The 26,895-nt window shown below is 35.5% G+C and overlaps 3 protein-coding genes across 4 annotated transcripts; 1 reads left to right on the top strand and 2 right to left on the bottom strand.

Moving 5' to 3' along the window:
• Positions 1-6,517, bottom strand: LOC145219799 (atlastin-1-like). The gene is made up of 11 exons (XM_080087109.1): positions 6,466-6,517; positions 6,178-6,380; positions 4,724-4,858; positions 4,386-4,541; positions 3,914-3,970; positions 2,848-3,082; positions 2,280-2,455; positions 1,819-1,887; positions 1,559-1,756; positions 1,431-1,499; positions 1-234 (listed from the first exon to the last, which is right to left on the bottom strand). Exons 1-11 carry the CDS (start codon positions 6,515-6,517, stop codon positions 1-3), a joined length of 1,584 nt encoding a protein of 527 aa, XP_079943235.1.
• A 1,865-nt stretch (positions 6,518-8,382) lies between these two features.
• On the bottom strand, positions 8,383-10,389 carry LOC145220002 (S-methyl-5'-thioadenosine phosphorylase-like). The gene is made up of 2 exons (XM_080087291.1): positions 10,178-10,389; positions 8,383-10,010 (listed from the first exon to the last, which is right to left on the bottom strand). Exon 2 carries the CDS (start codon positions 9,939-9,941, stop codon positions 9,117-9,119), a length of 825 nt encoding a protein of 274 aa, XP_079943417.1. The 5' UTR covers positions 9,942-10,010; positions 10,178-10,389; the 3' UTR covers positions 8,383-9,116.
• Positions 10,390-13,857: 3,468 nt separating this feature from the next.
• On the top strand, positions 13,858-26,372 carry LOC145218541 (polyphosphoinositide phosphatase-like). Of its 2 annotated transcripts, none has more exons than XM_080085961.1 (22): positions 13,858-13,997; positions 14,082-14,180; positions 14,426-14,549; positions 14,820-14,976; positions 15,437-15,580; positions 16,019-16,067; positions 16,713-16,737; positions 16,804-16,837; positions 16,983-17,110; positions 17,428-17,528; positions 17,853-18,021; positions 20,168-20,265; positions 20,436-20,534; positions 21,181-21,329; positions 22,218-22,412; positions 22,848-23,031; positions 23,371-23,557; positions 23,948-24,125; positions 24,785-24,853; positions 24,988-25,165; positions 25,463-25,575; positions 26,107-26,372. In XM_080085961.1, exons 1-22 carry the CDS (start codon positions 13,899-13,901, stop codon positions 26,255-26,257), a joined length of 2,730 nt encoding a protein of 909 aa, XP_079942087.1. In that variant the 5' UTR covers positions 13,858-13,898; the 3' UTR covers positions 26,258-26,372. The 2 variants fall into 2 exon arrangements, with proteins under 2 accessions (XP_079942087.1, XP_079942086.1); XM_080085960.1 differs by having other exon boundaries at positions 16,019-16,097.
• Positions 26,373-26,895: the final 523 nt, after the last annotated feature.

Here is a 26,895-nt window from a genome sequence, read left to right as displayed (position 1 = left end):
CTATCTTTTCAATACCTGTTGAATTTGATTTTCTTCAGAAAACACTCGAAGTAGCAAACCCAGTTTTATACGTAGCAAACCATAGAATTGTTCGTGAATTCGAACGTCAAGAATGTCATCTGATGAAACCAGTTTGAACATGTACAATGCCTTTTCCATCACTTGATTGTATTCGACTGCTAAGTCCTCGTCGCTGATAAAGTTTCTCAACTGAATAAGCTTGATGTACTTTTCCTGTAATAGCTTTGTAAATTAGGTGTTTGTACATTATACACAAATATTAATTCTCATTCTCGTCATTGCAAAACAGTAATAAATACCGTTTTCAAAAAATATAATGAGGAAGAATTTATTGTTAAACAAACAAGCAATGTTGCTCAGCGACATGTCTCTTCACCATTTACACCAATTTGCACTGTTCTCTTTATGTAATTTACGATTTTTTGCATTGTCGAATTTTCAACCGGTAGGTTTTTGCAGCCGTTTCATAATTCTGTGGCAGTAGCATTAGTGTTTCCGCACTGTTATGTAGGCTACCATTTCCATGCCCAGTTTCAAAATAAATACAATACAATAAACAGAAGTTTGGCGTTACGTAACGACGTATATTTGTGATGTTGGCGGCGGCAAAAGCAGCACTGGCAGCCTGAGTAAGCTTACACGTGCTTTCTTTCCAGGTTTCTGGTTTACACGCTAATTATTTGACATTTTTTCCTATGATGTAACAAAGCGGCTGACATGATTGGTGAAAAAATCTCCAACGTAACAATGCGTATGTTGTCATTGGTGGTGCAATCTTGTGCAGACTGCAGATCATTTTAAAGTTTCTTTCTGTGCTGTCAGCAACCGTTTTAATAGTCGCAGTTTGTGGTTGAGCTAATTTAGTTTTGTAAATATCTATGGGCTAACATTATAGTGTATTATATGCAGCTATATAAATGTGAATACTGAAACTGAAAGTGACTTTAACGTTTTGAAACGTATTTAACATACTAGTCAAAGTGACTGTAATGTGTACCTGGATTCCCTACGATTATGTCGTGATAACCTTTGTATGTTGAATACCGTAATAATGATTTCTTAACCTGACATATTTGGGTGTAAGTTTATTGACCATATTGAATGTGTATATCACTTGCCGATTGTGACCCGTTTTTTTGTTCGTGTAACAGAGAACTACTGCTGTTGTGCAATAGACTAATATAGGAGGCATTTATGCCAGACAGGCAGTGTTGTGTTCGATACAAATTTGGAAACCAAAGTGCGGTGGTCGGTGCAGATCCAGTCGGGATACTCTAAAATACGCAATCCACGCATTCTACTAATAAAACTTATAAAAACGTTTTCCATGATTGGGTGCGTGAGCCCAATCAGGTCTGCATGGCATTTTATCAATCACGATCGCCACACCAGTCAACTGAGAAACTAACCTTAAACACCACCAGACAAGCGTCGAAACAATCTTCACATAGCAATCGATAAAGTTCCGTAACGCCCACCTAAACAAAGTTAAAAAGGATGAAAGGCACAATTACAATCATAAAATAACGACACAAACCTCCGAAGTATCGTTGAGGCTTTGCATCAAAAACTTTCTCCTCTGTAGCCCACTTTCCAGATCTGCACGACATTTTGCCACCATAGGATTCATTCCAGCGTTGTGTTGTGCGTCAAAATAATCCATGATTTCATTGACAATCGATTCATGAAGATTGTTCAAAACCTTGTGTTCCGAAACGTATCGGCTTTCCAGCACCTAGTTGTATAACACAGGTAGAAAAAAATCCTAGGTGTTGCTTGTATTGTCAACGAAATTACCTTGATTTTTTCATAAAACATTTCTTCGCATCGTCCGACAAGGTTTGCAAGAAAGGTAGAGGAAAAGGCCTAAAAATACATCAAATTGATAATGAGGAATTTGTTTTTATCCAGTAGGTCACGAATGCAAACATGATTTCAGCAGACCATCTGAATAACTAGCAACCACACTTTGACATGTGAGTTAAACACATTGAAATGTGAAAAAACAGATGATTGTTGTAATAATCATTCTTATTCTTGTAAAAACAAACAATGTGGCCAACCAAAGAATTTGGCGTTAACAGTTTTTACAAGGTTTTGATTGATCCTAAACTTTAAAAATATCATTCCCCAAAAGATAAAACGCACCCTGCAGGAATGTAACAAGCAACATTATCTTTTTTTGTCACGTTTGTGTGCAGGCCTATAATACCTTTATTAATAATATACCTAACACATTTTTTATTGAAACTACTTACCTCAATTAAAGCATCAGCACCAAATTTATTTTCTTCCACTTTGTTTGAAAACTTTATGGCCAAGTTAATGACGTCTTCCCCCTGAACAGGCGATCCGTATATTTCTTTTACTTCGATGTTTCCAAACAAGTCATTAAATATCTTGTCCAATGTCTCTAAGAATTCTGGATCGATATCTAAGAAACCAATAACCGTTAAAAAATTAATTGTCAGGTTGGAATAAATCAGTGGTTCTCAACTCGTTTTAGGCCATGAACGACCGGTCGCGGACCATTCTATGTTTGAGCAAGATTAAAGTAATTAGCATACACAACAAGAATTTGGCTTAAAACATAAATCTTTAAAACTGATTTTCAAGATGTGACATAATTATTAACAGGTAACATTTTGACCCTCTTTTAACATATAAGATGTCCTCTCCAGTATATCACCAAATTGAGGTTCTGTGGATCACCCAAAAAAGTCATCATGGACCACAAGTGAAACATGGACTACCAGTTGAGAACCACTGGGTTAAATACGAAAAAAAACATTTTTCCACAAGGTATGATTCGTGCGGTTCGTTAACCTCTGATTGAAGCATAGGGATCTTGTTTTCTTCTTCGTGCAATTTTGTTTCCTGGATATGGAAGCAAAGCACATTTCACGTCTTTGAACGATTTTTTAATATTCTTGCACAATGCCTTATATTCGTCTGATTGTTGTTCGGTTGTGTTTAAAGCTGAGTCCAGGTACTTTTTACCTCCCTCGAATCCCAGCTCAAAATCCATGTCCTGCCAATCTCTCAACAAAAAGAGAAGGGTCTGAAATGTATTCAGTTATATTTTCTTTGGTAACCAATGAACAAAAAACAACAATAAAAAGTAATATTTTTTAAAAGTGATTTTTGTTTTGCCGTAAACATTTGGAAATTGGCATTGGGCGTGGTGACTTGGGTGGGTCGACGGGACAAGCTAGTTTGCAAACTCACATTATTCTTGAGTGGCAGTATCAGTTGAAAAAATCCAGTCATGAAAAGTTTTTTGTGTTGCCTTCATTCATTGTTTGATGTCGCTTTGTGCTTTTTGTGTAATGCTTATTACATCCCTAGGTGGGACACAAAAACTCTTAATGTAGGGAGGAAATTGCATTTATTTTACTATTTTTTTGTACTCGCGTCGGAGGTTTTATACAGTGTTTGCTCAGCCTACCACTTGTTCGTAGTACGCCACGCCTATTGAAGGCTAATACCTAACCTTCTGGTCACCAGCAAGCATTGCCGTATGGCAAGAAGTAGGCTAAAAAATCGAATTTGGTATAACATTCAATAGACCTGGCGTACGTTGTCTGTGTATGCATGAGTGTGCCGTAATCGCTGGTCTGCATAAACGCTTCAGGGCGGATTCCAGTTGTAAATTTATGTTCATCTTAACTGATTACTGGTCAATCTGGCGATACCCTACTACGAAGCTGCCATGTGCAGCATACGATGCAAGCAACGGTGCTTGTGATTCGACTTAGGACGGTTTCACCATGAGCCTGTGGAGCGATTTATGATGTTCAAACAATTTAAGTCATTTTTTCGCAGACCATTAGAAGCCAATGGCTGCCCACCAGTGGTCCGCGGATCACACTTTACAAATCAGTGGTCTAACCTGATAAGATTGCACCATATCTTTTCCGTAAACTTGTTTTCCATATTCAGAAAACACCTGGAAAAAGTAAGATATATTAGGCAAATGATTTTTTCAGATGATATGTGCATTAAACTTATAGGTAAACAATATAGGTAAACATGTAATAATACCAAATCCCGTTTACTGCACACGGCGTCTAGCTGCCAGGATGGTTTGGGGCTCTATAGGATGGTTTAGACCGGATTATAAATAACGGGGCGAATCCGGTTCTGAGATTTACTCGGTCGCATGTGAATCGTATTTTTTTGTTTCTTTGTGCAGATATCGAGCTTAATTTGGACTTTTACAAAATGCGCGAATGTAGGTCGCGTTTTAGGCTAATATACGGTCTTAGGCGGGGTTCGGGTCTAAAATTTAGGCTTGCCTACAGCTCTGTGTTAGACAGATTTTCCCACGAAAAGCGCACTTTTTATATACCCAGACAACGTACCCGCAAGTGCTCCAAATCGGCTGAACTTATAATATCTTTCAAGTTGTAGATTTGGTAGGAGCTCAGAAAAGTGCTGAGACAAAACATGATGGAGTCAGAAAACTTTGAACTCTGATTGTCGAATACTCCCTGAGTGTCCATCAAAAACACAGCGATCTGGTGAAATGCAAGTAGCAAGTAATTAAATAGTATCCATTATTATCCAGTCGATATAATGTCTAAATTGCAAGCTTTGATGATTACAGGACCAGACGCAAATGTTTAAGGAAGAAGAAATCGAGGGAGGAAAGGTTTTTTTTAGCTTAAAATATTCAAAGCCTATATGCACGGGTCAATACCTTTCTATATTTCTCGGTTTTAAACCAGAAAGGTTCACTCCAAACCAAGATGCCCTCAGTGTGCTTTTCATTTCCACCACGCCATTCGAAGCTTTGGTCTAATACTGCATCAACATTTTTTCGCCAGGTTTTTTCCTGAAACAGAAGGAAAAATTTTTCATGAAATAGAAAATTAATTTGTGTGAGGAAAATATAATGCATTGACTACATTTTGGATTAAAAGTAAAACCTATTCAGATTTTTTGCTTGTTAGTGCGAATTACCTAGCTCAGTGGTTCTTAACCTTTTTGGTGTGGTTTCCCACTGAAGTAAATCACCAAGTTCGAATTTCCCCCTCTGTTATTTTTATAATGATGTTTTGTGCCCAACATTAACCACAAAAATTATTCTTTAATCGTTTTTTGTGAAGCGATTTGGTCGGGACCTTAAAGGTATACTGCAATCTTATTTAGTTTGAATAGTGATTTCGTGAGAAAGTAAAATCGTGTGGAATTTTGAAAAATCTCATGTGCTTACATTAGTCATTTATTGCATCACAATCAACAGATCAAATACATTTATTCGCGAACAATAACAAAGTCATTGATACTTTTAGTAATGTCTGTGACGTAACAAACGATTTTTGGATTTTATGCGCCTTGTAAAACTAGGTGAACTTAATCTTACTTACATGTTATTGCGGAAAATATTGTATTAAATTAACTTTCAACGGTTAATTTCAAACCACGGGCCCGAGTTTGGTGACTTCTGACTCACATAATTTCCCTCTAAAAACATAAAATTTCCCACTAGTGGGAAATTTCCCACCGGTTAAGAACCACTGACCTAGCTGGTCTAGCGACTTGACTCTAGTCTACAAGGTGGTTTCCGTTGCGGACTTAGAGGAGTTTCAGTCACATGAGTTTCATGCTACAATATTTACACAGGGGAACAGGAACCATTTTAGGGAGACAGGAACTGAAACATGTTTTGATCTTTCGATCTACATTCAACCACGTCTAAAGCAAAGTTGACGAGCGAAGCGAGCCTTTGGTTTTTACGACGGGGAATTCCCGTTTTCTGTTTCGTTGTCTGGCCCACTTAAAACCTACAAGCCAAATACGCTCCACTGTATTAAATCATTTTGACACGCCGGGTAAGTCGATGCGCATAAACAATTATCGTTCCATACCAGGAAAATGTAGACTAGGAAAAGTGTTTATCAGGTAAATGTCTGGGAAGTATACGTTTTGATTTAGCGTGACAAGACATGACGTTTTCGCACACCCGTTAAATTAAACACTAAATCAACCTAATGATTCTGAACAGAATGACTTGGTAACGATACGTTAACTATCAAGTTATGACACGATGATAGTAGCATTCTGTTAACCTTTGTTCAATCAACAAACTGCCACGACGCAGGCCGATGAATTCATCTTCGTTCAAAATGAAAAACAAAGCGTATTGAGCACCTGGTTGTAACCGTGAAACTCCATGTATCGCATGAGCAGGTTAAGAAAAAATGATTTTCCTTTTCTCAGCATTCCAGCGATGGAATAAATTGCAACCGGACAGTTGATGACGTCCTTTCGACCGAAAATTGACTCAATCGCTTCTTTGTCAATAACTTGTAGTTCCTCATTTTCCACCCTTTGCTTCCGAGTTATTCGGACAACTACAACAAAGTTTCAGCACAAATTACAAACACAGCAAATTAAGATAAATTTTACACTTGATATTGTAGTTTGTAAGTAACTCACCACAGTCGGTAAAAGTTGGTGCCCTTCCCAAAACCGTAGCACTCCCTGCCATCTTATAAAACAAATTGATCTGTATCAGTAGTCACTACCAAAATTTAAAGCGAACATTTTAAGTACATGAGAGTGGTTGTCAACCTTATACTGATCGCGTACCACCTAAACCGAGATCGAAATAGCAGACCAAGCAATAGGCCTTTTTCACCAGTTTAGCAATTGAGTATGGCAGTAAGCTACTCGCGTACCACCTAAAAAGCTCCGCCATACAAGTAGTGGTACGCGCAGTGTTTTTTAAGGTGTTTTATGGGACCGAAAATTTCTAAAAAAAAAAAAAATTTGACTTGCAACTACAACTACAGTTTTTGGTATTTAAATAAAACACTTGCGGTCTCTTAAAACTACTTAGCGGTCACCCAAACCAAACCTTAAAAAAAAACTGGGTACGCGTACCACAGGTGTTGAGAACCACTGAGATAACCGACTAAACCAAGCCAAACTAGCCTACCTAGGAACAATTTATAAGACACTGCACTTGCGCCACCGATCTTGCGCATAAAAGGGGAACTAGATTTAATCCATACCTCAGTGGGAAAGGCATCGAAGCGTGCAGCGAAATAGTTCCTTACAAAACAGTGGCTTCGGTACCAAATTGTCTTGCGCTGAAGTCTTCGCGATGTTTGCGTGTTTGCCCGAAAGTCATTTCTTCTTTTGTTGCCAAGAAGCAAAGTTATGTACTGTTTGTGGGAATGGCGCTAAATTTTAGCCCATAAATTTTCGATATGAGCTCCATCCGTTGTAACATTAACAGTGCCTCCAGAAATTTGGTAATTACGTTATTTTTTAAACAGTGAAGGTCATGTACACATTATTACAAACAAATATGCTTGTTGATTTAGTATGACGTCATAACTAAACCTAAGTTTCTCAAATTTGTGATTTCTGGATTTGACAAGTTTAAAGAAATGTAATTCAGCAAGTTTCGAAAATCTATTTTGTTCGAGCAGTACTTACAATAAAAAAATGTCGAACAAAGGTATGTCATCCTGCTAGTTTCACTAACGCATTCGAAAGCATATTTTTGTATCTTGTTGCAGATTTTGTAATTCCCACTGTCGACATGAAAAGCGAAATAGATTTCACAAAGTCCTGTCACGCACTTGTACCTGGTGAAGTTCGAACCAGGTTTCCATCAACAATACAGGTTATTCAACAGTAAATTACGCCTTGTCCAATAACTTTGTGTGTTTTGCAATACATTCAGATGACCAAAAGTCTCCAGGAGTTGGACTTGAGCATGGGGAGAGCATTACAGCTGAAAAAGGAAACAAAGGCGCGCGTTTATGACATCATCGCTTCGGTCATGTTGTATGAAAGCGAGTTTAGTGAACTTACGGTTAGTCATGGGCGCCGGCAGAAAATTTTGCAAGAGGGGGCAAATGTTGGCTGATACTTTACCGCATCAAGAATTTGTTACATATGAAGCCATAAATCGTGTACTTCACAATTGAGTTGCCTAAAAGTTAAAGCATTGAACGATGTCACAAATCCCCGCGCTGCCACTTTAATTAGGTTTGCTGCTAATTATGTTAAATTGAGGTACACTAAAAATCCAAGGGGGGGCAAGTGCCCCCTCTTGCCCCTACGTGGCGGCGCCCATGCGGTTAGTGATAGTGGGGAGGTTTTGTATCGTGGTAAATTTTTAGAAAGAACATTGCGTCCATTAAAGCGAGGGGACGCCAAGTCCTGAGCGATTGATTGAAATTTATACTAAAAGTATCATTAGGTTTATTTCCAAGTTATTTTTTGCACACACGAAAGCAATCGTTTGCAAAAAGCACATCTTTTTATAGAATGAACGAAGGAGATTACGGACGACATTTCGTGAAACTCAAACGCCTTTTCCAGAAATAAACACAAAAGTTGCCAATAAAGATGTTATATTGCTGGTAAACGATATGGTGGAGCACGTGACTTCCTTATTGGTTCAACACCCTGTGTTTGGTGGCGGCGACATGCTGGGAAAATGTCTGAAAACTTCCAGGAGACTAAAAGAAAGAACTGACGGCATGATGACAAATAGATGCACGAAAAAAATGCTCTCTGATACACATAAAAACGTATTTTAAATTTCTTTATTTGTTCAATACCTCAATTTTAAGTCAAACAAATAAAAGTACACATTAGACCATTTTACAATGATTTAATAGGAAATTGATACAGTGCCTTATTGTTTACATTATTTTCTCCAATGTGTCAATATCTAGTAATATTTGAGTCACAAAAGCAGGAAAATAAAACATAGCCATGGCAGTTAAAACGTGGAAGTTACAAAAATGCAAACTTGAGGTAAATATTATCAAATTATACACAATTGGTGCTGTTAACGAAACATTTGTCAATTTTATGCAATATGTATGTGAGTAAATTCACTGCTTATGTACAAAAAGACAGAGGTCATGAATATGACATCACTATGATAGCATATGAAAAACTTGTTTAAACTTATTATGCAAAAGGGCTAAGTATGAAATATTGACTATTGGTTAATCTAGCATGTGATAAATAAACATCCACATAAAAATGCTGCATACCTCAACATATTTTGACAAACACATGTGTTATGATTCATGTCGCAATACAATCTACTAACATAGCTACAGCATTACTGATGTTTTTGCAATCATTTTTGCATTTTCAACCTCAGCTGCCCAATCAATGTCTCCAATGGCTTTAAGTGTTTTAGCAACAACTCTGGTAACCTTTTCACGGTTTTCCTTCATTACTTTCATAACATAATCCACATGAACTGCTTCATGGTCCTCTTGCCAACAGTCATAATCTGTTACCATGGCAATCACTGCATATAGCATTCCTAGTTCATGAGCCAAACAAACTTCAGGTATTGTTGTCATGTTGATGATTGAACCACCCCAAGACCTGTACATATGGCTCTCGGCATAAGATGAAAACCTTGGCCCCTCAATAGTTATTGCAGTACCTTTACTATGAACATGTACTTTTTCCTCTATGCATGACTTAACAATCACTTCCCTTAGTTTGGCACAGAATGGGTGACGCATCGGAATGTGACAGACACCTTCTAAGCTTCCAGGTTCACCGTCATAAAATGTGGTGTGCCTCTTGTTGGTGCGGTCAATAAATTGATCTATAATGACAAAATGACCGGGTACACATTCTTTTTTAAGTGAACCACATGCAGATGTGGCTAATATGTGTGTACAGCCTTCCTGATGAAGGGCATACACATTAGCTCTATAATTAATGTATGTGGGTGATGAGCGATGTCCACTGCCATGCCGATTCAGGAGAACACACTCAAGCCCATCTACAGTTCCTAAAGTAAGCTTGCTTGATGGTTTTCCATATGGAGTAACAACATCCTTTTCCTCCTTCAATTCAAAAACATCCCAATCCTGCATTCCTGTACCACCAATGATGCCAACTTTAATGTTTGCCATTTTTCTCTTTAGATTATTGCTATGCTTGTGTATAAGTGATGTAAAATGCTTGTGTATTTGATGTAGAAGCTGAAAGTAAAAAAACTAATAGAAACCTTATGATAAGTTTCACACGGTTTTATCACTGTGCTGTAATACACAAGACGGTCGGTCAACCACAATATGCAATACAACCGCACTAACTACCGCCAAACGTTCCATACACGACAGGTTTTCCAAAAACTCTCTTCACTTACCCAATTTATCTCAAATTACCAGGCATGCCGAGTTGCTGAGCTAAGCTCTGCACCTTCAAAATACTTCAGGTTGGTCAAGTGTTACTTGGTTTTAAATGATAAAACACGACATCCGTAAGTTCCCTACGACTAAACAAGAGTCGAGAACACGTGCTAACAGTGTCCACCGCGATGTGCAAACTTGTCAACCGTGATGTGCAAACTTGTCAACCGTGATATGCAACATGCTCACACTCACAGCTATGTGCAACGTGTTCACCGCCATGTGTAACATGTTAACCGCCATGTTTAACATGTTAACAGTCATGTTCAAAATGTCAATTGTCAACTGACAACCGCGATGTGCAGTATGTGGACCAACGTCGGTGGAGGAAGAGCCACTAACACCAAACCTCACGGAAGACCCACATTTATCTTATTTTCGATAAGTGGCGGAAAGAGCCAAATTATTTATTTAGCAGCTGAACCGGGGTAGAGTTAGGATGAAAGTTTTTGGAAATTTAACATCAGAAATTAAGATATATTGCTATTTTGATTGAATTTTGGATGCTAGTACCTGCGCCAAGTTGTCCACGGTGAAATTTTATCATATTAGATTAGGGTTACCATATTTGATGATACACAATCCCTGACAAATTTATCTCGGTTGCGTTAACCTTTTTTTCGACTTTTTGTTGTTACCGGTAGTTTCTTGCATATTAGGTACACTCAGCAAAACATTTTCTTCAGCAGTGAAAGCAAATGAAACTTCCCACGTTTCCACGTAGCATTGAATGCTGTGTTTTCTTTAGACGGGGTTTTTTATTTCTGTATTTAACGCGTATTGTTAGACAACTAGTAACAAACAGGTATTGTTACGCGCGCATACACACTGCAAAACGAATCAGTAACCTTGTGCGTTAACCTGCACGCCACCAGTTTACCTCTTTACGCTTGATAGTGCGGTTGTAGCTACTACTGGAAACTATCTCTGCTGGTACATTAGTTTCATTTGTATATTTTCTCAAATTCCGGACTTTTAAGTACATTTGATCATTTCTTTCTGGCGCAGATTTAAACTCCTAATTCCCCGACATGTCAGGGGAAATCCTGACGTATGGCAACCCTATATTAGATCTGTACCCAGAGTACATACAAATACTTAAGTTGAGTTTATTTTGCTGGGTGAAACAACACATACGACACAATTTCACTGAACAATCACCAAGTCGGAAGTAGCTGCGCAACGTTAAGACGTTATGGAGCACAAAGAAGTAGATGGCGGAATTGGAATTGGTGGATCATGATTAAACGCGCTGCAGATCCAGTACCGTATTATAAAGTGTTATCTGACAGCCCTCCAGACAGTACTTGTACAAAGGAATGTGGACATTCAACATTTTCTAATTCTTTTTTTAAAAAGTCACTCAAAAGTTTTTTAATGCTTGGATTTAACAGGATTCGAAAGAAAGCATGTATAGTAAATCTCGGTTAAACCGGACTCGGTCGATTCGAATCTTCGTTTAAATCGGACAAAAGTTAAGGTAAAATAGGTTCCTATAATTCTTTTCATAGCAAATGCTTAAGTTTTATCGGATTGTTTAACCTGGACCTTCGTCTAACCCAGTGGTTCTCAACCTTTTTGCCTTTGCGGACCCCTTTCGGTACTGTCAAGCTGATCGCGGACCCCTTTGAAGGTTTTGGCATTTTTTGTCCTTTCTTAATTAAGCAACCCAAAAAAGGCACCGAATATACCAACCACGTTTGGTCCAGGACCAAAATTTCAGACACTTTTGACTGGGCTGCGACATCGGAACTCAATAATAAAGAGCCATTACATTGTGATGTGACGTTGTTTGCCACTGAAAATTTACTTCTGTTGCATCACAATGAGGTTAAAATGTCACAATGCATTTTGGGTTGTCGCGTATGGAGAACGATTTTAAACAAGTTTCAGCTATTTTAAACCGAGACATATTTTTTAAATAGCGCTTTATCAATATCGTTGTCTGCAAAATTAGGAAGTTGTCGCTAGCCCCTGGGGGTCCGCGGACCCCCAGTTGAGAACCCCTGGCCTATGTACCAGCGCAGCGGCTCATATCCTGTGGTTCACGACCCAAACTGGATCCGAGTCGCCTATAGCAGTGGTGTCCAACTCGTTTTAGGCCGTGGACCAATATGGCACCGATTAAAATAAAATATGGATCACTTCGCTTTTTCAAAAAAAAATTACAGTTAATAAACACATTTCAGTGTAAAATGTGTTTAACAGTTTCGGGTATTTAGGTTTTCTCGTAAAGTTGATGTAACACTGTGGAAGTTTTCCTAGAAAATTATTAAAATTTAGTTAAAAAAGAAGAAAAAAAGATTTTCGACTAATTGCCATTGTAGAACAGTAAAACAGAACCAAAACATCTTTTTACAGCGTTGGAAAAAATAGAAACGGTTCCCATAAAAGCATTATAGCGACGGGATTATTTAGATAAATTTGGGGCTAAAATTTCCTCATTGTAAAGTTTGTTTTTTGAAAGATACAATGTTTCATGTACATCGACACTTTGAAGATAGAGCAACTTACGCTTCCTTGTAACGCATATCTTTAAATCTGTACTATGCATGGTCAACACTGATGAGACTAACTGTACTGATAGAGACCTTATGGATACAAAAAGTGTACATTGTTTTCAATTTTCCGAAAAACTGCTGGTCTTAAAATACAAATTACATATTTCCAATAGTGCATTATGAATGGTGTTACCGCTACACATCTACTCCTACTTTGAAAATTTGATAGTTTTAAGATACTGGTTGTTACATTTAAAATTTAATACGCTCATAAATTACATTCAAATTAAAAAAAATACTTTCCAAATCCCCCAAAAAAGTCAAATGTTCAACAAATAAATAATTTCGCACTTTGGGGAAAGTACCTGACGGTAGTTATCAGTTTTAGTTTCAAGATTTATGTTTTCATTTCAGATCGGATATTGTATATGGCATATTATTATTAATAATTCGACTTGACTCCCCGTTGCTAGATCATTGTGTTTGGGCTTATTTTGAAGCATATGCTTGGGAGAAGACTTTGCAAGACATTTTATGAAGTACCCCTGGCGTTATGACGTTCATATCGCTGAATATTAATTTTAACATACGCGTATTAATAACTGGAAAATATTTTTTTTTCGAAAGTTTGTGCGCTGAAACGCTCTAAAAGCGTAGAATATTGTGTCAAAATTTGAATACCGTATCTTTTTTAGTTTTAGCGTAAAGCGATTGGGCGCTGGCTTCTCTCTGGTGGATATTGTTGGGGGTGAATATGGCCTATTGTTATTAATATTTCGACTTGACTCCCCGTTGCTAGATCATTGTGTTTGGGCTTATTTTGAAGCATGTGTTTATGAGAAGACTCTGCGAGACATTTTATGGAGTACCCCTGGGCTGGCGTTATGACGTTCATACATATCGATGAATATTAATTTCAGCATACGCGTATTAATAACTGGAAAATATTTTTTTTCGAAAGTTTGTGCGCTGAAACGCTCTAAAAGCGTAGAATATTGTGTCAAAATTTCAGTACCGTACCTTCGATTGCTGTCTAGCTTCACTCTGGTCTGGGACTCTGGGTTGTTTAAATAAATTGTGCTGAAATCGCCGAAAATTGTATTTTTTTGCCAAAACGGTTATTTGTTTACAGATTATTGTGAAAAGTTTTGACTTATGGTTAAGTTAGGTTAACCAAATGGCTGGGAAACTCAATAAAGAACAGTTTGTTCCAACTAATTCACATTACTTCAAAATATCCTGGATTCAGAAACTGAAAGTCTACAAAACTCAAACGGTAAGCTAAGTACAAGAAGTAAATATGTGTATAGGAATAATTAGATACTGTACATATTCAGATTTGAATTTGTTCGTATTTTAGCATTATTTTGTTGTTGGGTCAAACTATGCTGAATCGAAGTTTCGTCTGTTGAAGATTAAAAGGACAGACCCCTACGAGCTTATAATTATTGATGATGGGGTGAGTTGGAAAAAATGTAGTTTTATTGTGAAGATTGTTCAATACATGTTTGCCGACAAATTTTTCATTTGGCAAAATGGTAAAATGTTTGATAGACAGTTAGTCATGTTTATTCAATAAAATCTTTTTTGTATTAGACAAAAACACTAAAAATGTACAAACACAAATTTTGTATGCAATGTTATATCAGTAAGAACCATGAACTTTAATGTTTTGCAACGATTTGTTCAATGTATGTCTGTTAGGTTGACTATACAGTCAGACAGGTGAATGACATTCTAGAAGCACTCCTTGGAAGCACTGGTGGACCATTGCTTGGAAAAACAAACAAAAAATATATTCCAAAATATACTGGTTATGGCATTATTGGTGGGTGTTGCCAAAACTATACTTTCTCCCTTTTAGGAGGTCGCAAACTGTCTTATAACTTATAAGTATGTATAATGGAGTTTACTGTAACTGCTGACATTTTTATTTACTTAAATATAAAATTTTGGAGAATGGCAGATGTTTAGAAAATGCCTTGACTAAAATTAAATCTGTAACTTTTATAATAGTAATATTGCTTCAAATCTGAGTACGCTTAAATCTACATAGTCATGGTGTACAACTTTTGTTTGTTATCATATTTTTGTGTAGGTTTTGTGCGCTTTGTTGAAGGTTACTACTTGATTCTTGTAACAAAACAAAGCAAAGTTGCAGACATAGGTGGCAACCTTGTTTACAAAATTGAAGACACATCTATGATTTACATCCCAAACAACAATGCAAAAATTAGCCAGCCAGATGAGTGGCGGTAAGATTTTTTATGTAACTGAAATGCTGCTTACATTTTAATTCCTAGTTAATGCAGTCATTAGAAATAAGAATATACTTTTTCATTATTAAGTTATTAAACTTAAGTTTCATTATTAAAACTTACTATTATTTTAACTTAATCATTTTAATTTATTTAGGATAACAATTGTTTAATTTTAAACTAATTCTTGCCGTGGTTCAAAATATATTTTAACACAAGTATTGTTTTATCTTTACACAAAATAACTGTAAATGTTGTGCTACCCATACACCTATTTTGTGTTTTTGTGATGAACTGTATTAATTTTATGTGCTTCAATTCTACCAAACACAAGTTTTTTAAATGCATCATGAACAGTAAAGATAACAAACTTTAGTTGAAAAATAGACCACTTTGACTTAAGTCATGATGTTTCAATATTATTGACTTTGTAATTCAAATAATCCTTAATTTACAGGTATCTTAAAGCATTTCAAACGGTTGATTTGTCTAGCAACTTCTACTACAGTTTTAGCTATGACCTGACCAATAACCTTCAACATAACATGTTGATGTTGCAGAGTTGTAACTCTGAAGCGAACGGAAATGGAGATGTTGAACGGTATTATACTATCAAAATGAATAAACTGTTGCTGTCAGGCGTAATGTTTTAACTAAATTTTTACAAGACACCTTCATCATGGGAATGACATAAGTTAAAAACACAAAGTTGTTATAAAGCAAAGGGGCAAAAAGTTATCAGCATTAGAACGTCCGTTTTAACATTTATCAAGTTGATTTGAGAATGAATTGGACATCAAAACGTCAGCATATTATAATAAAACAACTGCTGAAAGAGCTTAAAATTTTGTTGATATGCTATCAAAATGTTAAAGTTAATTTTGAAACTAACATATGATACAATTCTTTTGATTGTTGGAAAAAATGGTATACCCAGCAAATTAAGAGTTGTGGTTTTTGTAAAATACAAATCTTTTATTTAGATCCACAAGAAATTTTATAAGAAAGTGTTAAAATGTTGCATCTATTTTATATTCAGGGACATTGCTGTAGAGTCAGATGGGTCAACTGGAGAATCCTGGGTGTATGTGAGTGAAAATGAACTGGCAGCCATGAAGGTTTTAAACATTCTGACTTTAAACATGTCATCTTTTCAATTATATTTCAATTGATTTAAAACCAATTGGTTCAAAGAAAGTTTTGAAAATCGGTTTGTTACTATATAGTAAGCTGCAAAACTTTTGTTTGTGTGCAATTTCATTGTATTGTGAAGACGTTAAATCAATGCATCAACCCTTTCTAGGGGGAAATATGTGCAAATCACGAAAATGTTGGCTTTATATGCACACCTGTCCCACTTTTTTCAAAAAATTTTGGTGTTGTAGTTGCTTTTTTCAATGCTTGGAACTAACTTGACAGTAGCTTGAAGCAGACCTATGATGTACATTGTCTCAGAAAAACACCTAATTATAATAAGCATCCCTGTTATCAATTTTTGTCAATATTACAATAAATAGAAAAATGCACTTATGATTAATATTTATTTAGGGGGGCATAAGATAAGACTGAGATTAATAAACAGTTTCAAGGGAGAATGACCCCATAAGTTAAGACCCCTGGCTTTGTATAGGTTGGAATATGTTTTGGATATGAGTAAAGAATATATTTTGCTTAAACTCCCCATGATATTCCTATTCCAACTGGTAACTTTTTTTAAAGTCAGTGTTTTTTAGGTAAAAGATGAGAAAAGAAGTAAAGGTAAAGTCATTTTGTTTCCTAAATTAGTAATGCTTTTATCGTTTAATTTGGAATGTTTTTATTTAGATTTTACAGAAGCAAAGCATGCACAAAAGAAAAGGTAGATGTGTGTCTCTGTATGCGTTACGCTCGTTTGTTGTTGCCTCTTGTACAAAAGTAATGGTAAAGTGAAGTATTTCTTTTTCTGGAATTTTTTGCAAAGCAAATTGGTAAAAAAAACCTTGTTCTGTATTTCCTTTTTTTAGATTTGCGGTTGGTTTCACTCCATGTGATCGTTTTCTCTGGAACAAATACCTGCTTGAACCACTGGAATTTGAATGTGTGTCTGATCTGTGGAACATCAAAATTATTCATGGCCATATTGGTCAAACTTGTATCTTTTGAGGATTTGATTATTTGTTCTTTTTGATTTTTAAAAGTGGACCTAATCTACCTTTTTCAAAATGTGATTTTAAATGAAATTGGTTTTATTATACATGTGGACAGTGCATACTGTTTCAACCTTTTTTACTGCACTAGTGTAACTGGTTATAAGACATTGGCCATACAGGCTAGAATAGCATTGTTTTAATGTACTATCCTGCATTAGGTGTGGTGCAAAATGTTTGTCATAAACAAAAACAAACACACAACATTTGAAAACTAGATAGCAATACCACCCGTGATTATTCTTAACAGTGCATTCATAAGGCATAAATGTGTATGGAAAACCCATTTACATAACACTGATTGGTAGAAGGTCATGCAGGTATGCAGGCACAAGATTTATGAAGCGAGGATGCAACATCAATGTTAGTAAAATAATACAAAAAGTAAATTTATACAATCATCAACGAGTTTGCGCATTAAAGTAGCTCAAGGTCATAAGTTAGAGCTTGTCTTAAGGAGATTAACTTAATCAATTACAATCTTTCATTTGGGATTATTTCTGTCACTACGAAAAGATATTTTTAATAAAAATGTAGTACATCTTTTTTTTAAGTGAACAGAACAATGAATATCTGACAATTTTATAAATTGTGACTTTTGGTATCATTATCTACACACACTATTTTACCAATGTAAAGCCTTACAACAGTTTAAAATTATCTTGAAACCTGGAAATTTTTTTTTAGGGTGATGTTGCAAATGAGGTTGAAACTGAGCAAATAGTTCATTGTGCTTCTGCGACTTCTCTTCACCACACACAGTTCACATCATACGTCCAACACAGAGGTAGTGTCCCAGTACATTGGTCACAAGATATATCAGCTTCAGTTGTGCCAGCAAAACCACCAATAGTTTGTGAGTATTAATGATATCTCATCAAAATATTGTTTGCCATGTGTGTAATGTTGTTTATCCACTAAATTGGGTGTCATTTTCAGTGCAACATGCTGTTTTATATCCATTTTCCTCATTTTTCTTGTTCTTTTATGGAAAGCAGGGAGATGTTTACACCTATTTATCTGTACACATTTAATAGTACCTACAAGTGTACACTTTTCATTCAAAGGCTTTTTATATATTTTTTAATTTTTTCAGGTGTTTTATTTTAAAGCTTCATTTTCAAAAAAACAAAAAAAAACAGAACATGATAACTGCTTTCTAGTGCAAGCAAATTAAATGGTAGCAATTTAACAATGAACAACATTTTAAAACACAGCAATTTGTGAACAAAGACCTTTAAAATATATTTTAAATCCCAAGTATATCTATTTGTGCAGAATTACAAAAAGATAGTTTTCCCCAAAAAGGGTTTTATTGAAATTCTTTTGACACCTTATTAATTATCATGGGTCCCCTTCCCTGAAGGGGACACATTTTGTTTTTATACATATATATTTTTTTCGTCTAACGCGGATTTGTTCCCACGTTTTGGTCAAGAAAGAATGGTTCAAACATTTTCAAATTTACACACATTATAGATATTGGTCTAAAGATGGTCCATGTGAATTTTGACCCCGTTTGATCCCTCGGTTAACCCACAGCCCCTCAAAACGTGAAATTTTTAAAAAGGCTATACTTACTAAAGTACTTCATTTAGGAGTTATGTGCTTTGTTGTTTGGTGCAATATAAGGTATTTCAAAGAATTTTGTACCTTGAAAAAAGATTTACCCATTTTCATCTCTTAAACCCCAAAATAATCGTTTCTGTCTAACGCTGGTTTGTTAAATGCGTTTGGTCAAGAAAGAGTGCTTTAAATTTATTCAAATTTGCACAGATGTTAGTTATTGTTCCGAATTTGATCCTTCTGAAGTTTGACCCCAAACGACCCAGCGGTTCACCCACAGGCCCCCAAAGCGAAAAAAATTAAAAACGGCTGTACTGACCCAAGTACATAATTTGAGGTTTTCATGCTTTGTTGGTTGGTGCAATGTAAGCTATTCTAAAGAATTTTGTAACTTTTTATTGGGTTCACCCATTTTTACCCCTTAAACCCCAAAATAATAAGTTTTAGGCCAGAAATACAAGCCCTAATGTGCTGAAATGTTAAACAATTGTTTGCAGTAGGTTGTTAGTTTAGTATTTAAAAATGTGCCTTAATCGGCCAAATAGTTACTTTTACAGACCATAATATGTGTACACTGTCAGTCAGATAGACGTCTCAACCCTTAAGGTAGTAATTCACTTCTTTACGACTAAGGTGGGTGAATGCAGCGGGAGTGCTCAGAATTCGCTTGTTTACGATTAAGGCGGGTGAATGCGGTAGTGCTCAGCTTGCTGTCCAGGCGGACGTTTTATGAGACAGTCGTGTTGGTGATTAGAAATCAGCTGTTTTTGCGCAGCTACGCTATGTTGTTTTGTTAAGTTATCAAGCACATTTTCAGTTTTGGAAAATTGTGTTTAAAAACTGACCTTGAACGACAATATCAAGGTCAAAGCATGAGATTAAATTAAAAGTATTTTTCCTGTTCTTATTTACTGTCTTTTGTAATTATATGACAATAATGATGCAAAAAGAATACAGACAAAACTTTTAAAGTTGGGTTAAGGCTAAAGTTGGTTAAGTTTTTCCTTAAGAATCTAAAAATAACCAGGATGTTTGTTACCATAAATCCGCACACACGCGCGTGTGGTGACCCATTCGTTTTTGCTTGCAAAAACAATCAAATGTGTAGATCAAATGATGTGTATAATAAATTGGTAAATGTCTAACAATGATTGTGCCCTATTTTGACTGTTACCAAATCGCATATGCATATGTGTGGGGACCCATTAGATTATGCTTGCAGAAACAATTATGTAATAAAGTGCCAGGAAAAAGATAGGGACCCAATGAAATGTAGGTGCCGAATATATATTCATTATAAATATAGTAAATGGTATATGTAATACATCGTTAAATATGATGTAGTATACATAAACTGGCAATATATAGGAAAACCACTATTCCAGTTTCAGTATAATTTTTTGGGTAATATGGTTGCAATTATTTTAATATTGTAGTATCTTTGGACAACCCATTTTCACAAGCTACAGCACACCACTTCCAGGCCATGATGCAGCGGTATGGTTCACCAATCATGGTTCTTAACCTTGTTAGGGTATGTAATGATATATGTGCACATTTGTATTTGAATAAAACTGTATTCAAATTATAGTTTATAAGACCACTAATTTTGACAAAAAAAATGAACTATGTCGATTTTCCTGACCCCAAATTGGTTTAAACTAAGTATTTCATTTTTAATGGGACAACCTAATGTTATTGCAGAAACGGGAAAAGCGTTTCCGTGAGTCTGTCCTTGGTCAAGAGTTTAAGGTTGCTGTTGATTATCTGAATCAGTTTCTTTCCTCTGAGCAGCAAATTAAGGTAACCACATATTCGTTGGTAATCCCTAAAATATGAATCTTAAGCTGCTAAATTGCCAGAAATGGTTTATTTTTTTGCCAATTATAAGCCTGAAAAGGGGTTTCACTCATTTTTTTCATTTTTTTAAACCATGTCTGAATTGAATGGAATTTGGACAGCTTATAGTGTGTGCCATTTATAGGTGTCGATTGTTATGTTCAACCCTGTAGCACTGTCATTTACCCCACTAACCTCTTACAATGGTGTGCAATTCTTCATTACTAGGAGCTGATTGATGTGTTTTAGCTTTTTTTCAGTAAGACCACTAAAAAAAACCTTCAAAAATGTATGAAAGAAATGAATTTAAATAGTTTGTACTCCATATAGCATATTTATTTAAAGTACAATACCAAACTTTCTCATAGTTATCTCTTGAAGTGCATTATTTACAACTTTGAATGTGTGGGGTCCCATGCATTTTTGCTTGCAGAAACAACCAAGGTTATAAAAGACAGTGGATGATATGGGACCCAATATAAATTAAGTGTAGGAAATATATTTGTTTTAAAAAAGGGTATAGGGTACATGCATGGGCAATATGTGCTAAGCCACCCTTCTAGTTATTGTTCTGTAACATTACTGTGTCACACAAATATTTTTGTTTCAGTTCTTTGCTTTTGACATGGCTCACCAATCAAGGAAAAACTCCAATGTACTTGCTAGACTTGCTGAACTGGCAATATTATCTTTACAAGCAACAGGAATATTTCAATCCAAACCACTTTTGTTTAAATCAAGCTTGGATGAAGATGCAAGGTTATATGTTATGAAAGTAAAAAAATAAATCTAATTGACAACAAATATGCCAGTTGTGCACTCTCCAAGTAAATTTGAGAAAAGCGAACTAATGCCCTAGGGCTGTTATCAAACAAATAATTATTTGATTCTTTGACATTTTTAATTTTTTGAAAATTTATCAAATAATGTTTGACACATTTCAAATATTCAAATATTTTTTTCTATGCAGTAAACCTCGATTTATGTGCAAAATTAATTTACTTGAAAACATTGGTGAAATGTTTTATGAAATTGCTTACACAAAAGCATTGCAACATATGTTTTTAGCCTTATATTAATGTTCAGTACCCCATTCCCCCAAAAATGTTTGACAAAAAGCGTGACAATTTACTATTCACGACAGCATTAGTTACACCCATGAATAATAAAGTTGTACATTTTAAAGTAAGCAAGTGAGTAAAATGTTATAGATCACAATTCAATTCAGCAAAGTATCCAACAAAAGCTGTTGAAATAAAGTGAAAAAATGCACATGAAAATACATATGGTTTTGCCAAATTACAGAGAATGACAGCTGAATCATGTCTCTATCTAAACTAATTTGGTATTTTAAACAGAAAAAAGACGTAGCCTAGATTTAATGACTACAAGAGCTTACAAAATTTGTTTAGTAGTTTCAACTACCCTTATTTAATAATGACTCTGGGCCTTACGTATCAGGTTTTCTAAATTATTTGATTTGAAAGGAAAAAAATTATTTGATTATTTGAAAAATTAAAAACCTTTATGTGATAACAGCCCCAGCCCAGTGTCTGCCAAAATGCTTAAACAATAAATTAAACAAAACATGAACATTATACTTTTATGACCTATTTAGAAATAAAAAAAATATTACAAATTGTGCAGGTGGCGTCAACTAGGTGGCCAATTCATTCAAGGCTTTCGGATACAAACTGGAGTTCTTCGCACAAACTGTGTAGATTGCCTTGATCGAACGAACTCTGCACAGTTTGTTGCTGGTAAATCTGCTCTTGCCTATCAACTATTTTCATTAGGTGTTTTGTCTGAACCCAACCTGAACTTTGACACTGATGTTACAAGGTGGGTATTGAGTTTATGTCAGTTGTATGTACTGTTTACTTTTAAGAAATCATGTTAAAAAATAGGCATTTAAAATTACCAAAAAAATATATAAAACATTTGTGCACATTTTTTCTCTGCCTATAGACCACTGCTGGGTTTTTTTTTAAACGGAGCATCAGCAATGTTTTTTTAACCCAACAATACATTTTACACTCTTTATTGATATGTTTGAACGGGTGACTAGGTTTGTAAGATGTTTTACTGCACTGCATTTTATGTAAAACTATGTTTAAAATGTCACATTACAGCAAAAAAAAAAAGTTGATAGGCACAGTCTTAACCTTTTTTAGGTCTGATCTTTTTGTGTTTTTTGCTACTGATATATAAATTTTAACATTTGCAGTTATAACATTACTTTTCGTACATGAATATTCATTCATTTTTAAACTTCAGATTGTATGAAGAAATGTTTGATCAGCATGGTGACATTATTGCTTTACAATATGGTGGATCTCAGCTTGTTCACACAATACAGACATATCGCCGCACCATTGCCCCATGGGCATCACATTCTCGTGATATCGTCACCACCTTATCAAGATATTATTCAAATACTTTTTCTGATGCTGATAAGCAAGTAAGTGGAAACAGATGTTGGTGTTGCTTATGTAATAAAGAAAAACATATGAGTTTTTGTGCAGTTCTTACTCTGATTTTTTGTACATTTTTTCTGTTTTTTTTTCTCCCTAAAAACAGTCACAAACACAACTAAAATGACAAATGTTTTTTGAATTTTATGTGGGTATTTGTGTGCAAAGAGTGTAAACACAATGCAGTTAAAATAAGTTCAATAAAATAGGAAACTAAGTGTAAGCAGCACAATTACACCATGACAAAAATTTTTGCTTTCAAGGCATTATAAAGCTATGGGTACACAAAACAGAGTAATTTACCAACCCAAAATTCATGTTTTTAGGCTGCAATAAATTTGTTTCTTGGTATCTTCAAGCCTTTTCCAAGCCAAGATCCATTGTGGGATTTAAGCACTGACTATTATCTTCACAACCAAGACATTGACGTTCTCAAGTCTTTCTCGGTACATAACTACTTGCAATGGTGGTTACCAGAAGTTATTGCCTCATTACCATTGCCTATGGACACAAGTAAGCACTTTTGAAAAGCCCAATATTTTGGTTTATCTTTTCTGGCAACTTTTGATATGTTGTCTTTACATTCAATTATTCCCCCAAGAAAAAAAGGGCAAAACGTTTTATGCTTGGGGTAAAGCAGCAACGCTTTAGCCTTTTTTGTCATGAGGTGGCACATGATACTTTTCGTGTTTCCTGTTAAATGCGACGAAATGATATGTTTTTAAAATGGTGCAATTATGGAGATCCGTTTGTGAAACGGTGACAAAAAACGCACTTTAGAATTCCACTAACATTTTTTACATGAAATTCGTCGATTTGCCAAATATTTTACCAAAATTAGTTTGCATTAACGTGAAAGAAACAATAGTTATGTAAAAAAATCTGATGTTTACTGTTCTTTAGTACTGAACCTTAGATCACATAATGTGACGCATAGAGATGGTCAATGTCATGTAAGCCGCAAGCAATTGACGCAGCACTGTGAAGAATGCTCAGACTGGTTTTCCAACTTTCACAGAGTGGAGGAATTAACTTCATTCGACGAATGTTTGGGATTCCAAATGACAAATACATTGAACAGGTGACTCATGTTTACAAATTTTTCAACACCAATAAACCAGGGGTGTTAAACACACGGCCCTCCAATAGTTTTTGTGCGACCCTCGAAGTAACGTTTAGAAGTTATGTGTTTTACTCAGGCGGAATACCCTGTCAGACCAGTGAGTTTACATGATACAATCATTCTCTATTGGTGATATACGCAACATTTTAATAGGATGATCGAAATATACCATCTTTAAAAATCGACAATCGCTATTGTTGCGTCATTGTATGCCATTGCCTTCACACAAAGCAATAAAGCGCAGCTGTTCTTTCGCTCTGCTACACTGTATATATGTTTGTTATGCATTACAATTTTTAATGTAGTTAATGGCATTAATGAACGTTTAACTTTTTAATCAGGAAATTTTATGTTGTTATGTTACACTGTAACCAATGTTTCGATAATGCAGCCCTCGACTTACTTAAAGGTTTGTTTTTGGCCCTCAAAGTTGTTTGAGTTTGACAACCGTGCAATAAACAATTTAACGCCCACTGGTGATTCAAAACCTTTAAATCGAAGATTAAAAACCTTGTAAAGAAAAAATATATTAGAAAGAAGATTTGTCGACATTTTTGTTAATCGGCTATTATTTTGCTGATGATCAATAGATTTTAATCATATCAAATATTTCTTAGTTGCATTGCTAACGGATATTCAGATCTCAGTCCATTCGCTGTACGTGGGGAAAACTGGCAACATCTGAAGTAAGGATTTATTCGTTTAATATGTATTCCACAAATTATGGCCTTGATTGAACAAGTTTGTGCCGCATGTCAAATTGGTTCTTAACACGCTTTTTTGGTACTTGCGTCATGTAAACCTATTTCTCAAAACACAGACATGAACGCCTACAACCGGACAGCACCACGTCACAAAGTTCACTTGACGTCAGCTCAAACGAGTCTTCGGATAGTGACGAAAATGTTCCCGATGTAAAACGTGCTTCGCTGAATAACGACGTCCAAAATGAGACACAAACCAGTTTGACACCATGGTTGAAACCCCCAACTCTTGAGGTAAGTATAAGCCTGAACCAGATGTGCAAGTGAGAACAAGCCTGAAACCCGGTTTAAATAGTTAGTAATGCTCTTGGTTTGTCGTGTACATTGTATAGGTTCTCACATACCTTGCTTATATGAATTATGTTATATGGCAATGTTGTTTAGACCAAGAAAGTTTTAGTGTAAAATGCAAGCGTGAAAAGTTTGATAAAAACGAATGTAATGCGGGATGCCAATATAAAAAAAAAAATGATTCGTAAATATTATATGTTTAAATGGATTTCTTAATGATTAATTGTTTTGCATGTTTAGGAATTTTCCCCACAAAGCATGTATGGGATTGACATTGAACATGCAACATCAGCGCAGGACGAAAAAACTTATCGCAGATACGTGGATTATGAGGAACTGCTGGCAGACCAGGGGTATGTAAAACTTTGCTTTGTAGTTTAAACTCAAAGCGAAAATAGGGGACATGTACATTAGGTTACAATAGTCTTTTTGACATTTTTGTTAAAAATATGCACTGGTAAATATGTGTTTACACTGTGTTTTCAAATTTGACGTTCTGTGAGGCCTTAGTGATGATTTACATCTAAAACGATACTTTACCATGAGTAAGTTAAGGACCAATTGTACAGCCCAGCTGTTATAGGGTCCGGGTACCTGACTGTATTAAAGCCGCAACTGCTACTATTTTTAATGTTTGGGAAAAATGATTTTGGCTTCATCAGACTCAAAATGTTATACATTCTCACAACCGTTTACAAAGTGTGCGACCCGTTGTGTATAACATTTTTTTAGTTGTATGAAATACTTTATAAGTAGGTCTTACATGTAGGTTTAAACTCAAACTCTAAAAACTGATTTCATTGCCAAAAAATGTAATATTACGAATCTAATTTTTAGTCTTGCAAAAATTAAAAGCATGGAATTGTTATCTGTTTGATATACAGACCATATGTAAATGACATGGCAAACACCGATATCAAGTTGACCCCAGTTGACCCGCAGTCGATGCTAATTTACGTGGATTCCGTTTCTCACAATTATCACGTGGATACTGAATTCTACCGGGACTACGTTTGTCAATTTTCTTTGGATTAGTAAAACTTCCTTGACTTGTGGTTTTTGCTTTCAAGACGATGTTTTGAATTACTGTGTCGTGCAAGAAAATGTTTAGTGTTATGGGTCATGTGCAATAAATGTCACTTTAAGTTTATCCAAGAACTTTCGGTTTTGGCAATGGTTCTGAATGCACATTTCGGGCAAACACAGTCTATATGGCCGAAAAAGAATATGATGGCCTGGTCCCAATGCTGAAAAAATCGTTTCAAAATGTCAAACCGTTTGGGTGTATTTTAAACCGTACGTGGATAAATTTAGTTAGTTTCACCGACCCCTGCAATACAAGTGGGGCACAAACTGTCTTGCTGGTTCGTTAAAGTAAACGGAAGGGGACCTAGGCCGTTGAAGCTTCAGGCGGGCATATATTTTTGTCAGAAGGTTGGACCCAAAAAAAATATTTATAAACTTTTGTACAAAAGAAATAAAGTAAGGTTTTTAACCTTGACCTTATGAAATCCACTTTCGAGGTATATAGAGTAACCGTTTGAACAGATAAGCTATTCCTAGACAAACCGTTGTGTTAAGCATCGGATGAAGATTTCCCAAACAAAAGTCTTAGTGCCCTTTTAAACGAAATTTGTTGGTCGCATGGATGAAAACAAAATTTGTTAAACAAA

This window comes from Phallusia mammillata, chromosome 3 (genome assembly GCF_965637545.1).
Source record: "Phallusia mammillata chromosome 3, kaPhaMamm4.hap1.1, whole genome shotgun sequence".
Taxonomy (NCBI): domain Eukaryota; kingdom Metazoa; phylum Chordata; class Ascidiacea; order Phlebobranchia; family Ascidiidae; genus Phallusia; species Phallusia mammillata.
Note: the sequence above shows the minus strand (reverse complement) of the source record. Positions and strands in the feature narration are given on the sequence as shown.